This window comes from Hylobates moloch, unplaced genomic scaffold, assembly GCF_009828535.3.
Source record: "Hylobates moloch isolate HMO894 unplaced genomic scaffold, HMol_V3 SCAFFOLD_11, whole genome shotgun sequence".
In the NCBI taxonomy this organism is placed as follows: Eukaryota; Metazoa; Chordata; class Mammalia; order Primates; family Hylobatidae; genus Hylobates; species Hylobates moloch.
This window is the reverse complement of record NW_026652286.1, coordinates 58,643,440-58,656,520: the sequence shown is the minus strand read 5'-3', so window position 1 is coordinate 58,656,520 and position 13,081 is coordinate 58,643,440. Positions and strand designations below refer to the sequence as shown.

The 13,081-nt window shown below is 38.9% G+C and overlaps 1 protein-coding gene across 5 annotated transcripts in view; it reads right to left on the bottom strand.

Annotated features, from left to right (window-relative positions):
* Window positions 1–12,635, bottom strand: part of CCDC81 (coiled-coil domain containing 81) — a 49,518-nt gene extending 36,883 nt beyond the window's left edge. The window contains exons 1-2 of one of the 5 annotated variants that reach the window (XM_032167105.2): window positions 12,040–12,635; window positions 1,151–1,212 (exon numbers count right to left, since the gene is read on the bottom strand). In XM_032167105.2, coding sequence (XP_032022996.1) covers window positions 1,151–1,212; window positions 12,040–12,118 — 141 coding nt within the window. In that variant the 5' untranslated portion in view covers window positions 12,119–12,635. The remainder of the gene's footprint in view (window positions 1–1,150; window positions 1,213–12,039) is intronic. The other 4 variants (XM_032167106.2, XM_058446764.1, XM_058446762.1 and 1 more) reach the window with 4 other exon arrangements.
* Between the last annotated feature and the right edge of the window lie 446 nt (window positions 12,636–13,081).

The following is a 13,081-nucleotide window of genomic DNA, read 5'->3' as shown; positions in this document are numbered from 1 at the left end:
ACCTAAATTGTGTGACATTTTAAATTTTAATCATCTGCCATTAGAGGAATTTAAGAGGGCATGAGAATCTCTGCCTTCTCATTCCTACTTTTAGATTTTATGTCTGCCACAGCAGACAACCAGCATCCAAATCATATGCTGCAATGTAGTGATGCTGGCTGATGAGCAGAAGCAAATGTTTTTGGCTCTCATACTGCGTTGCTGTCTGCCTGGAGATATCATACATCAAGGACTACAAACTCAAATGCCTACAGGAGCCAAAAAAGAAAGCAAGACAGTGAAAGTAGCCAGCCAGGGAATGTGATGGCTACGGACTGCACACCCCGTCTAAAGGGAAGAGCACATCTTGAGCTCCAAATGTGTCACCATGTAGCAATGGAAGACTAGTGTTGTTAGATCTGCTGATTTTTCAATGAAAGGGAGGGAAAAAATCCAAAACATTATATAATTTCTCCCAAGTTTAAGTGCTGATAACAAATTCAAATTCTCAAACAAAACAAAATAAATTTGAAGTATGAATTCTGCCCAAGGGCTCTCATAGTAGGACCTCTGAATGGGGTATAAAAGTTCCACAACTTCCCAGCTTCCCCCAAGCTCATCCCCAAATCTCCATCCAGTTCTATGGCATCTAAACCCAAGACTTAACAGGAGGGAACAGTCCAGCCCTAGGCAAAGTTTCTCATTTTGGCAAGTCTTCTATTTCAATTAAAATCCATTCCCTGCAAGGAGGCAAGACAAGAAGCCTTATATCCTTCTACAGCTATGACAGGAGCTATCAGATCACAGACAAACAGAACTCATCTAGTTTCCTTACACACCCAGCTGATCAGCACTACACTCTGTAACACTAGAAAAGCAGAACTTACAAATTCATTACCTAAAAATAAAATTCATGTTTGTTAAATCTATTACCCATAAGTCTGAAGCATGAGCATCATAAAATCATAGGACTGAAAGTTAAATGAGATGGCTCTAAAGTCTACTGCCCTGCTCCCAGCAACATTATGCAAGACTATGGAGGAAAGATCCTTTAGATGCCTACATTAAAATTAATAAATAAATTTAATTTATTAATAAATTAATAAATAAATTTAATTTATTAATAAATTAATAAATAAATTTAATTTATTAATAAATTAATAAATCTTACCTTGTGTAGGGTTAACTGCCGTCCCACAAATTCTGATACATTCCCCCAGATAATAGAGACTTCTGAAATTCAAAAGTAACCAGAAATTATTTAATTTATATGAGCACCCATGTGATAGTATCTTAGTGCTAATAAATAAAAATGTAAATATGAAATGCGGAAGCAAATGACATTAATTCCTGATTAATTTAGAATTAACAAAAAACAAGGCCATTCCCAAAAGTTAATTTTCTTGGTAACTAAGGCTTACTCCCTTTAAGTTCGGAAGATGTGATTTAAAATAATAATAATACATTTTTAAAGAAAATATTTCTACAGCAAAGGGAACTCTGTCACACCCTTTTCTTTATTCTATAAAGAGAGTTAATCAAGTATAACCCAGCCTTTTCTTAATGACCCATTCAGCAACTCTTTATCGGGTGTCTACTCTGTGCCATCTGATTAATAAGAACGTTCATTCTCACCCCACTCCATAACACAGGAATAAGGCAAAAGGCCACTAAGGCATGAAAGGCTGTTGTGTGTACATTAACTTTTCCTACACTTCTATTTTTGCTAAATCCTCAAATCTGCTTTTTATTCTCATTTTTCACTGCTAAGCTACCAGCTGTCACTTGCGCTACTAGTACTCTGTGGGCTCCTGGACCAGTCATAATTCATTGCTTCTTATCTACTGTGTTCTGGAAATAACAAATACTATGTCTAAAATAATTTTTTTTTTTTTTTGAGACAGGGTATCACTCTGTTGCCCAGGGTGGAGTGCGGTGGCGCAATCTCGGCTCACTGCAACCTCCGCCTCCCGGGTTCAAACGAGTCTCCTGCCTCAGCCTCCTGAGTAGCTGAGATTACAGGCGCCAGCCACCATGCCTGGCTAATTGTACTTTTAGTAGAAAGTAGAGACGGGGTTTTGCCATGTTGGCTAAGCTAGTCTCCAACTCCTGACCTCAGGTGATCCACCTGCCTCGGCCTCCCAAAGTGCTGGGATTAGAGGCATGAGCCACCATGCCCAGCCTAAAATAATAATTTGTAAAAACATACTTTTGAGTAGGACAAGAAGCTTTACTTTGAATTAATGCATACTCTTTGCACTATCAATTTTGACTGATTGGAGGGAAGCCTTCCAAGTTTATCTTCTTGTTCTGAGCTGTGTTCCAAACAACTGTGGTAGAAAAATAGGTAGTTGCCAATAACTAAAGTGTTAATGTATGATACGAACCTATACTATAGTATGACTAATATTTCGAAGTCTAGAAAATTATATCTGTGTTAACATCACCCTTCCAGACCTAATCATGTGTTTATCCAAGATACTTTCCAGTTAAGAACTCTTTGCAAATCAAGAGTGTTACATTTTAATTCTCAAAATAAAAAATCAAGAACAGTGACATTAACCAACTTGTCATTTAGGGACACAGATGCAGCTGGTGACAAAAGTCCAATCCTTTTTCCACTTTGGAAACTGCTTGTTTTATTGGTTTATTGGTTTATCTTTTTTCTAACAATTTAAACCACTAACTAAAGCACAGAGAGTGCAATCTTTTAATTCTGGTATATCAGAGTTATAAATATTTTTATTAATAGGCCAGGAAAGGGGAAGCTTTGGTGGAGGAGAAGTAGCAATGACTATTATGAATATCTGGGAACAAGTTTGGTGATGGAAACTCACTCACCCATTAACAAAATTAGGGCTGCGTACTACAATGAGCACGAGGGCCAACATTCTGCCCCTCATTAATCACTTTCTATAATCAGGCATTTCTCCTACTCTGCCCACCTTACCTTGTTCCCCACTCCTCCCCACCCCTACAGCCCATAGAATTCTACTATAAGCTGCTAAGAACTAAGAACCAGTTCTAACTGTATACTGAATTAAAATTTTCATCATGACCAAAAATTTCATTAATTCACGAATGCAAAATCTCAGTATCCAGATGTACACAGAGAACTTTCAAAGTTATTAAGACAAAATTGTTAAATTTATGACTCTAAAAGTCTTTTGCCTCTAAAAGCTTGTATTTTAGGAAAACAACTACACTGAAGATGATATGATTTCATTAGAGCCAGGAGAAAGTGTATGGTTTTCAACCAAATCCCAGTGAAAAGGCTCAGCTAGTTTAATTGAAAAGTTGAAGATTTTGTCTTTCTTCATTTGGATGATATATTCAAGCCCACTGTACTGTTTTATTCCATAAAGCCTAAGAGACAACATTATATAAGAGCAGAACTAATTATTGTAAACTAAAATTTGCTATTTCTCATTGAAGAGAAAGGAAATTATGCATATCATTTGCCTTAGGAGGCTTTAGGCCCCTGCAATTCAATTGGAATAGATTTGGAAAGCTTACAGACTGTAATTTCTGAATTTGACTTTTTCTGACATCCCAAAGAGTCAGAGAGGATATCATTAAATCTCAAAATGAAAAATATCAAGTCTAAAAAGCAAATTGAAGGATATACTAGTTTCATATTTTAAGGGAAGCCAGGGTTCTTACTTATTTCAATCAAATACTGAAATGCCAAGAATCACTCTTATAAAGAACTAATCCCTAGACATATACTCTATATTCAGTTCAGCCTTCATTTGGCTTTAAATTCTTAACATTCCATGCACTCAAAACCGTATGTTTAAACACAGTGCCAAGTAACAGCAATACTGTATCTTATATATGATCATTATAAAAAAAAACCTACATGCCTGCTCTGTAAATTATACAATACTATATGCTTGAAAAAGAGATTAATGTCAAAAAACAGATATGTTTCCTGATGTTATAAAACTTATCTTCTAAAATTAAAATACTGATATATGGAATAGTATAGCAGAATAGTAAAGGATGATTTGAACAAAGAAACATATTCCCAGAGCATAATGCAATGGAAACGGCAGTGTGCTGCGTGGAAGACCCACAGCCTTCCTGCCTCCATGGACTCAAGTTTTACCCAGTTCACATCTGTAAAATGATGACAGGGCCTTCTAAGCACTATAATTACATAATATTAAACTTTGCTAAAACATACAGAAGCAGCAGGAATATACAATGATGAATATATACACTGATGAAAGTTAATTTATGTGTTTTGCTGAGTTTGAAGTATATTTTCATCCTTGTTGCAATAGATCATTTGTGAAAGTTAATAAATAGTAGTTTGACTTTGACTTCAGCCCTTGCTGAAGTCACCAGTGGTCTCTTTGTCAATACGTTCAATAAACGTATTTAATTCTGAGCCCTCAGCCCTGTCTGACACTATTGATCATTCCCTCCCCGTTTAAGCACCTCTCCTTTTGGCTTTTATACTACTACTCTCATTTGAGTTTTCTCCTAACTGTCTGGCCATTTCTTCGGTCTCCCTTGCAGGCTTATCCTCCTCCATCCAACCATTAAATGGTAGGGTTTTTCAAGGTACAGTCCTAGGCTGCTTCTCTTTTCACTTTATACTCTCTGCTTCAGCAGTCACACCCACACTCAGGATGATTCCCAAATGTTTATTTGCAGACCCAGACTCCTTCCCACCCCCTCTTTGAGATTCTGGACCCGTTTATCCAACTGCCTACTTACATATCACACAAAGGCCCTTCAACTTGCCCAAAACCACAATCTTTCTTCCCTTAAATCTTGTCTTTTATCCAGGATTTCAGTCTCAGTGAATGGCACCACTATCTGTTCAGTTATATGAGCCAGGAACTCAGAAGTCATCCTTGAGACTTCTCTTATCCCTCACCCCTAACATCCAGTCCATTACCATAATCTGTAGATTTTACCTCCAAGTTGCCCCTCATTCATTGCATTCCTCTCCATTTCTACTATTACCAGTTTTAGACCAAGCTACCATCTGTTCTCACCAAGACTATTGCTATAGGTATTCTTGACCCTCCTATTCATTCCCCACATGGCAACCAGAGTAATCTTTTCCAAATATAAACTGATCATGTCATTCAACTTCTCCTTGACCTCCAGCTCAAAACACTTAATGGCTTCCCATCAGGCTTAACATAAAGGTCAACATCCTTAATATGACTTACAAGGCCCTGCATTACTTGACCCCTTCCTTTCTCTCTAGCCTACTTTAGAATACACTCCCTCCCCACATCTACAGAGCAGCCAATCAACTGTCTTTCAGTTGCTCTATCACATCATACTCTCACCATAAGTTTTTGCCCCTGTCATTCCCTTTGCCAAAATCATTTTCAACTCACTTCCACTCTCCACCTCTCTGATCCATTTCATCTACTTAATTCCAACTCATTCTTCACAACTCAGCTCAAAATATCCCTTCTTTAGCCATTCTTGGCACACACCCCCATCCTTACTCTCCATTAAATATTCTCATTTGACTTCCATTTCTTGGTGCTGTATGTAAGGAAGTCACCACTCCATCCTAACAACTAAAAAGTTGACCAGACTGAAAAATCAACAACTCTTCCTGGATCCATAAGATGAGGGGGGACACAGGGCAAACTGCTGCCCCTAAAATTGGAGAGACAGAAAGGCAAATACCAGGAGGAATGGCTTCCTGAAACAGACTCACATGCAGAAACAGCATCAAGAACCAATGCTGGGTAAGAAAACTCAAAGTGTAATTGACAAATTTCTGGAGGCTCAGTGTGGACAACACCAAGAGTTAAAACCTCCAGGGGGACCCAGTCATGGAGGGAGGGTCCCCACATATTTTAAGGTTTATTTCCCAGAGCTCAACCAGATTCCCGCAGCCAAATATCCAGGTAAATATAAGAGAAAAATCTCCTTGTGCTTCTGGTGGGGGGAAGAAAAAAATACCATTTTTAAATATGCCAGAGTACTCTGTTGTTCTTAATGGCCTGCCCTCAGAAGAAACTAGTTCACCAGAGCCTAACCTGCTGGGATATTTTCAGAGCCTAACTGACCTGAGAGAAGGGAAATGACCAACTCCAGTCCACTTTAGCCATTCTGTCCTACCTAAGGAGAAAGGAAAAATCTGAGAAACATTTGTAAAGTTCACAGTCCAGAGGCACGGCTCACTAAAAGACTGAGACCTGATCATAGGACTATATAATGCTTTCCCACCCCCCACACTGTACCCCTACATTACTAAAGGCCTATTTATAGCAGTTACTTTTACCCAGTACATCACTTCCAGCTATCAAGAAAAAATTACAAGGCATACTAAAAGGCAAAACACACAATATGAAGAGACAGAGCAACCATCAGAGCCAGACAGGCAGGGATGTTGGAACTATCACACTGGCAATTTAAAACAACTATGGCTAATATGCTAAGGGCTCTAATGGATATAGTAGACGGCATGCAAGAACAGATGGGCTATATAACAGAGAGATTGAAATCCTAAGAAAGAACCAAAAATAAATGCTAGCAACTAAAAACACTGTAACAGAAATGAAGAATGCCTTTGATAGGCTTACTAGTGGACTGGACATGACTTAGTAAAGAATCTCTGAGCTTGAAGATGTGACAAGGAAACTTCAAAAGGAAAGTGAACAACGACTGGAAAAAAAAAACCCAGAATATCCAAGGATTGTGAGGCAACTACAGAAGGTGTGTACCCATAATGGGAATACCAGGAGAAGAGGGAGAAATAATAGAGGAAATACTTGAAACAATTACTGAGAATTTCCCTCTAATGTCAGACATGAAACCACAGATCCAGGAAGCTCAAATAACACCAAGCTGGATAAATACCCAAAAAAAGACACCTCGGAATATCATTTTCAAAGTGCAGAAAATTAGAGCTAAAAACAAATCCTGAAAGAAGCTGGGCAGAGAGAGGGGAAGGAACACCTCATCTACAGAGAAACAAAGATAAGAATTATATTGAACTACTTATCAGAAACCAAGCAAAAAGAGAGTACCGTGAGACATTTCAAGTGTTGAGAAAAAGAAAACACCAACTAAAATTCTCCATCCTGTAAAATTATTTTTCAAAAGCAAAAGAGAAATTATTTTTCAGAAAAACAAAAATTAAGGGAATTAATTGCCAGTAATTAATTTGCTTTTCAAGAAATGTTAAAAGACGTTCCTTAGAAAAAAGGAAAATGATGAAGATCAGAAAATTGGATCCACATTAAAAAAAAAAAAAAAAGGAAGACCATCAAAGAAGGAATAAATGAAGGTAAAAAAATTTTTTTTTTTTTTCTTTGAGACAGGGTCTTATTCTGTTGCCCAGCCTGGAGTGCAATGGTGCAGTCTTGGCTCACTGTAACCTCCACCTGCTAGGTTCTCAAGCAGTCCTCCCATTTCAGCCTCCTGAGTAGCTGGGACTACAGTCGTGTGCCACCATGTCCATCTAATTTTTTTGGTTTTAACTTTTTGTAGAGACAAGGTCTCACTATATTGCCCAGGCTGATCCTGGACTCCTGTACTCAAGTAATTCTCCCACCTTGGCCTCCTAAAGTGCTGGGATTACAAGCATGAGCCACTGCACCTGGCCTATTTTTATTATTCTTAGCTGAGCTAACAGATAGCAGTTTGTCCAGTAATAGCAATAATGTATTCAATTATGTATGCTTATGCATATATCATATATATTTATGTTTATATATAAGTGAAATGAAATGAATGCCAGCAATGATACAAGGGATGGGAGGAAGGAATTAAGATTTTGTTATTATAAAACAATCACACTACCTGTGAAGTGGTACAGTGTTATTTGGAAGTGGACTTGAATTGACTGTAAATACATATTGTAATCTAAGGCAACTACTAAAATTTTTTTAAAAAGTATAACTGGGCCAGGTGCAGTGGCTCACGCCTGTAATCCCAGCACTTTGGGAGGCCAAGGTGGGGGGATCACAAGGTCAGGAGATAGAGACCATCCTGGCTAACACGGTGAAACCCCGTCTCTACTAAAAATACAAAAAGTTAGCCAGGTGTGGTGGCAGGTGCCTGTGGTCCCAGCTACTCAGGAGGCTGAGGCAGGAGAATGGCATGAACCCAGAAGGCGGAGCTTGCAGTGAGCCAAGATCGCACCACTGCACTCCAGCCTGGGTGACACAGCAAGACTCCGTCTCAAAAAAAAAAAAAAAAAGTATAACCGATATGCTAAAAAAGGAGAAAATGGAATCATAAAATGCTCAGTGGAAAATAAAGATGGGTACAAAAAACAAGGGCAAAAAGTAGAAAACAATAACAAATATGGTAGGTATTAATCTAGCTATATCAGTAATCACTTTGAGCATAGGCTAAATGTACAAATTAAAAGACAAAGATTGCTGGAGTGGACCAAAAAACAAAACCCAACTATACGTTGTCTAAAAGAAACCCAATCTAAATCTAAAAACAGATTAAAAGTAGATGGATGGAGGAAAATACATCATGGTAATACTAATCAAAAGAAAGCAGGGGTAGCTGTATTAATTTTAGAACAGACTTCAAATCAAGGAGAGTTGTCAGAAATAAAGAGCATTACGTAATAATAGAGGGGTCAATTTTTCAAGAAGACATAAGACTTTTTAATATGTATGCACCTAAAAATAGTATGTCAAATTACATGAGGCAAAAACTAATAGAAGTGCAAGAAGAGATAAATGAATCCATTATCATACTTGAAGACTTCAGTACTCACCTATCAGAAATGAACAGATCCAGCAGGCAGAAAATTAGTAAAGACATAGTTGAACTCAACATCACCATCAATCAAATGGATATAGTTGATATCTACAGACTAATTAATCCAACAGCAGTAGAATGCACATTCTTCTCAAGCTCACATGGAACATTCACCAAGACAGACCATGTTCTGGGCCATAAAACACACCTTAACAAATAGAAAAGGATAGAAATCATACAATGCCTGCTCTCAGATTACAATGGGATTAAAGTAGAAATGAATAAGAGGAAGATAAATGGAAAATCCCAAAATACATGGGGACTAAATAATATGCATCTAGATAACACATGGGACAAGTCAGAGGACTGTCACTACCCAACTTCAAGATTTACAATAAAGCTGAGTCATCAAGATGTGCGTTATTGACAAAAGAACAGACAAATAGATTAACAGGACACAAAAGAGAGCCCAGGAATAGACCCATATAAATACAGTCAACTTATCTTTGACAAAGAAGCAAAGGCAATACAATGGAGCAGATAGTCTTTTAAACAAACATTGCTAGAACAACTGGAAATCCACATGCAAAAAATAAAAAATAAATGAACCTAGACACAGACCTTACACCTTTCACAAAAATTAACTTAAAATTGATCATAGACCTAAATATGAAGTACAAAACCATAGAACTCCTAGAAGATAACATAGGACAAAACTTAGATGATCTTGGGTATAGCAATGACTTTTTAGATAAAATACCAAAGGCATAATCCAAGCAAGAAATAATAAGATGGACTTCATTAAAATTTAAAACTTCTGCTCTGCAAAAAACGATGTCAAGAGAATGAGAAGACAAGCCACAGACTGGGAAAAAAATATTTGCAAAAGACACTGTCATGCAAAATATGCAAATAATTCTTAAAACTTAACACTAAGAAAAGAAAAACTCAATTTAAAAATGAGCCAAAGCCCTTTATATATATCTCATCAAAAAATGACAAGCATATTAAAAGGTGCTCCCCATTATAGATCATCAGGAAAATGCAAAATAAAACAATGAGATACCAATACACACATCTATTAGAATGACCAAAATCTAAAATACTGACAACAACAAATGCTGACAATAACATGGAGCGACAAGAATTCCCATTCATTGCTCTTAGGAGTGCAACATGGTACAGCCCCTTTGGAAGACAGTCTGGCAGTTTCTCACAAAACTAAACGTCCTCTTACCGTACAATCTAGCGATTATGTCCCTGGGTATTTACCCAAGTGAATTGAAAACTTATATCCAATTTTTTAAAACCTGCACACAGATACTTAAAACAGCTTTATTTATAATTGCCAAAACTTGGAAGCAACCAAGACATTTTTCAATGGGTGGATAGATTAAAAAAAAAACAAACCTGTGATACATCTAGATAATGGAATATTATTCAGAACTAAAAAGAAATGAGCCATCAAGCCACAAAAAGACATGGAGGAATATTAAATGCATATTGCTAAGTGAAAGAAGTCAATCTGAAAAGGCTTAAACTGTATGATTCCAACTATATTCCATTCTGGAACTGGCAAAACTATGAAGACAGTGGAAAGATCAGTGGTTTCCAGATTTTGGGATTAGGGGTAGGGGTGAATAGGCAGAACAAAGGGGAGTGAAAATACTCTATATGACTATAATGATAGATATGTGTCATTTTACATTTGTCCAAACTCATAAAATGTACAACACCAAGAAAGAACTCTAATGTAAACTATGAACCTTGGGTGATTTTGATGTGTCAATGTAGGTTCAGTTGTAACACATGTACCACTCTGGTGAGGGATGTTGACAATGGGAGAGTCTATCCAAGTGTGGGATTAGAGAGTATGTGGGACATCTCTGTCTGATATGGTTAGGCTTTGTGTCCCCACCCAAATCTCATCTTGAATTGTAATCCCTAGGGGTTGAGGGAGAGGCCTGGTGGGAGGGGACTGGATCCTGGGAGCAGTTTCCCCCATGCTTTTCTCATGATGGTGAGGGATTTCTCACAAGATCTGAGAGTTTTATAAATGGCAGTTTTCCCTGGTCCCCTGGGCTTCTCTCTCTCTCTCTCTCCTGCCGTCATGTAAGACATGCCTGCTTCCCCTTCTGCCATGATTTTAAGTTACCTGAGGGCTCCCCAGCCATGCAGAACTGTGAGTCAAGTAAACCTCTTTGCTTTATAATGACCCAGTCTGGGATAGTATCTTCATAGCAGTGTAAGAATAAATTAATATATTGTCCCTCCTTCTTAATTTACTGTGAATTTACAACTGCCCTAAAAAATCATCTTTTAAAAAAGTTCTTACTGTACCATTTACCTCCTCCCTGGTAGCATTTACCTAAATGGTAAATTTGCATTGATTTGTGTGATTACTTGATTAATGTGTATCTTCCCCACTAAACAGTAAATTCCAAGATTTTTGTTCACCATAAGTTAACTAGTGCTCAGCATATAGCAGGGTTTCAAAATTACTTGAATGACTATACATAAATTTACAAATATAGCAAATGTTTTTAAATTCATTAAACCATTATCTTCAATGCATCTTTCAGGATGATTTGAGAGGAAAAGATAGGAGTGATGCAGGGGAAGAGAAAGAAGCATCCATTCCTATTTGTTTTCTGCAGTCATTTGGTTAAAGCCTAAGCAACATCTATATTATAATATTATAATGGTTTGGTAATAATAAGAGTTTGCATTCCTGCAGCACCTTTCTTCTCCTATGGTTTGCAGACAGATCTCAGCCTCACTTTGGGGTGACTCTTCTACAAACGATGCTGAAAACAGATCTTGTCTTGCTACTAACCAAGCCTAATGAGTTTTCTCTGAGAAGGTGCCAGGTCCCCTTCCAAAGTACTTACCCTGTATCTTTTTATGATCATCTCATTTTCTTAATACAACCGCATGATGTCAAAGGCAACAAAAGCAACCGTCTTTGCATGAACTCTCAAAAGGAGCCATTTACGGCCCCTGCACCTCTTTTCTCTAGGTAGGCAAAAGGGTTGTGATCCATCCCAGTGGGTGGGGTGGGAGTGGTTGTTTTTACCTAACCTTTATTGAGCACTTACTTTGTGCTAGTCCGTTTATTGAGCACTTACTTTGCGCTGTCTACGCATCACCTGGTTTAATCAAAACCAGAAAAGGGTCTCTGGGCGCCCAACGTGGGCAGGATGTGATTACCAGCTGGTTGTCAAGGCAACTTAGCCACTGCAGGCCAGGCCTGAGCCAGGGGAATAGGGAAGTGGGTCCCCCCGCCTCCCCTGCAAGCAGATGAAGATTCAATCTCCAGGGCCACCCCCTGCTACCCAACACGCTTACCCTCCTGGCTCAGCGAGGGCAGAGTGGGCAGCACCTGCCTGCCCAGGTCCTGAAAGGCACGGGCGATCGTATCCAACATCTCCAGTTTCCAGGTGACTCCGTACTGAATCTTCGATGGGTCTCTTCTTTCTTACATGGAATGTGCACAAAAATGATTTTCCCACTCTCCAGCCCCTTCTCCAAGGAGCTTTGGATGTGCCTTAAAAATAAGAGTGACGAAAATCTTGAATTTTTTGACTCTTTTTCTTCTTTCTTAAATAAACTTAAACATTGTTTTTCGCCGTCCCTCCCCACTGCTCTGGCTGTCGGGCAGCTCCCACAGCAAGAGCCGCAGGAACTGCGCTGTCCGGCACCGAGTGAGAGTATGCAGACCCGCGCCCTCCGGACCAACGAGAGACCCAAGGAGGGATGAGCTGCAGCCTCGAGGAAGGGAGGGGCACCAGGGAGAATAGGCTGGGCAGAGGGAAGGGCCGGGCAGAGGGAAGGGCCGGGCGCGTTGCTGGGACGCGAGAAAGGCTCGCTCGGTTGCTAAGGCGTCAAGGCTGGGATTCGACCTCACCCCCTTAGATGGGCGGCTTCCAGGTTGCCCAGGTGATTCAGAAGCTCGAGGCAGCGAGGTTGGAGTAACTTAAAAATAAATAAATGAATAAATAAATAATTGGTTTTTACTTCTCTGACCCCGGGCAGCGAAGAAACGTGGTTAGAGTGGTAGTTTTTGTACCTTGGACAAATCTAGGAATGCCTTTTGCCCAAAGAGATGGATATTTGAGTTTCCAGATCTGTTTGAGGGTTTGAGTTTGAGCTGGAATTTGTTTCTTGGTTTGCTTTTCCCTGGACTCTCTTCCTAGGAAATGGAGAGCTGGAGAAGTGGGGAGGAGGGAATTGACTTTTTTTAAACTACAGTCATTTCTCCCTTTTCTCTACATGTCACCAATCTCATCCTGAAGAATTGTGTGCATACTCTCCCCTCTGCTGGTAATTATCACAAGTTGAACATACCTACGCAAAACCCATCCAGGTCAAAAAATAGAATGCTGGCACA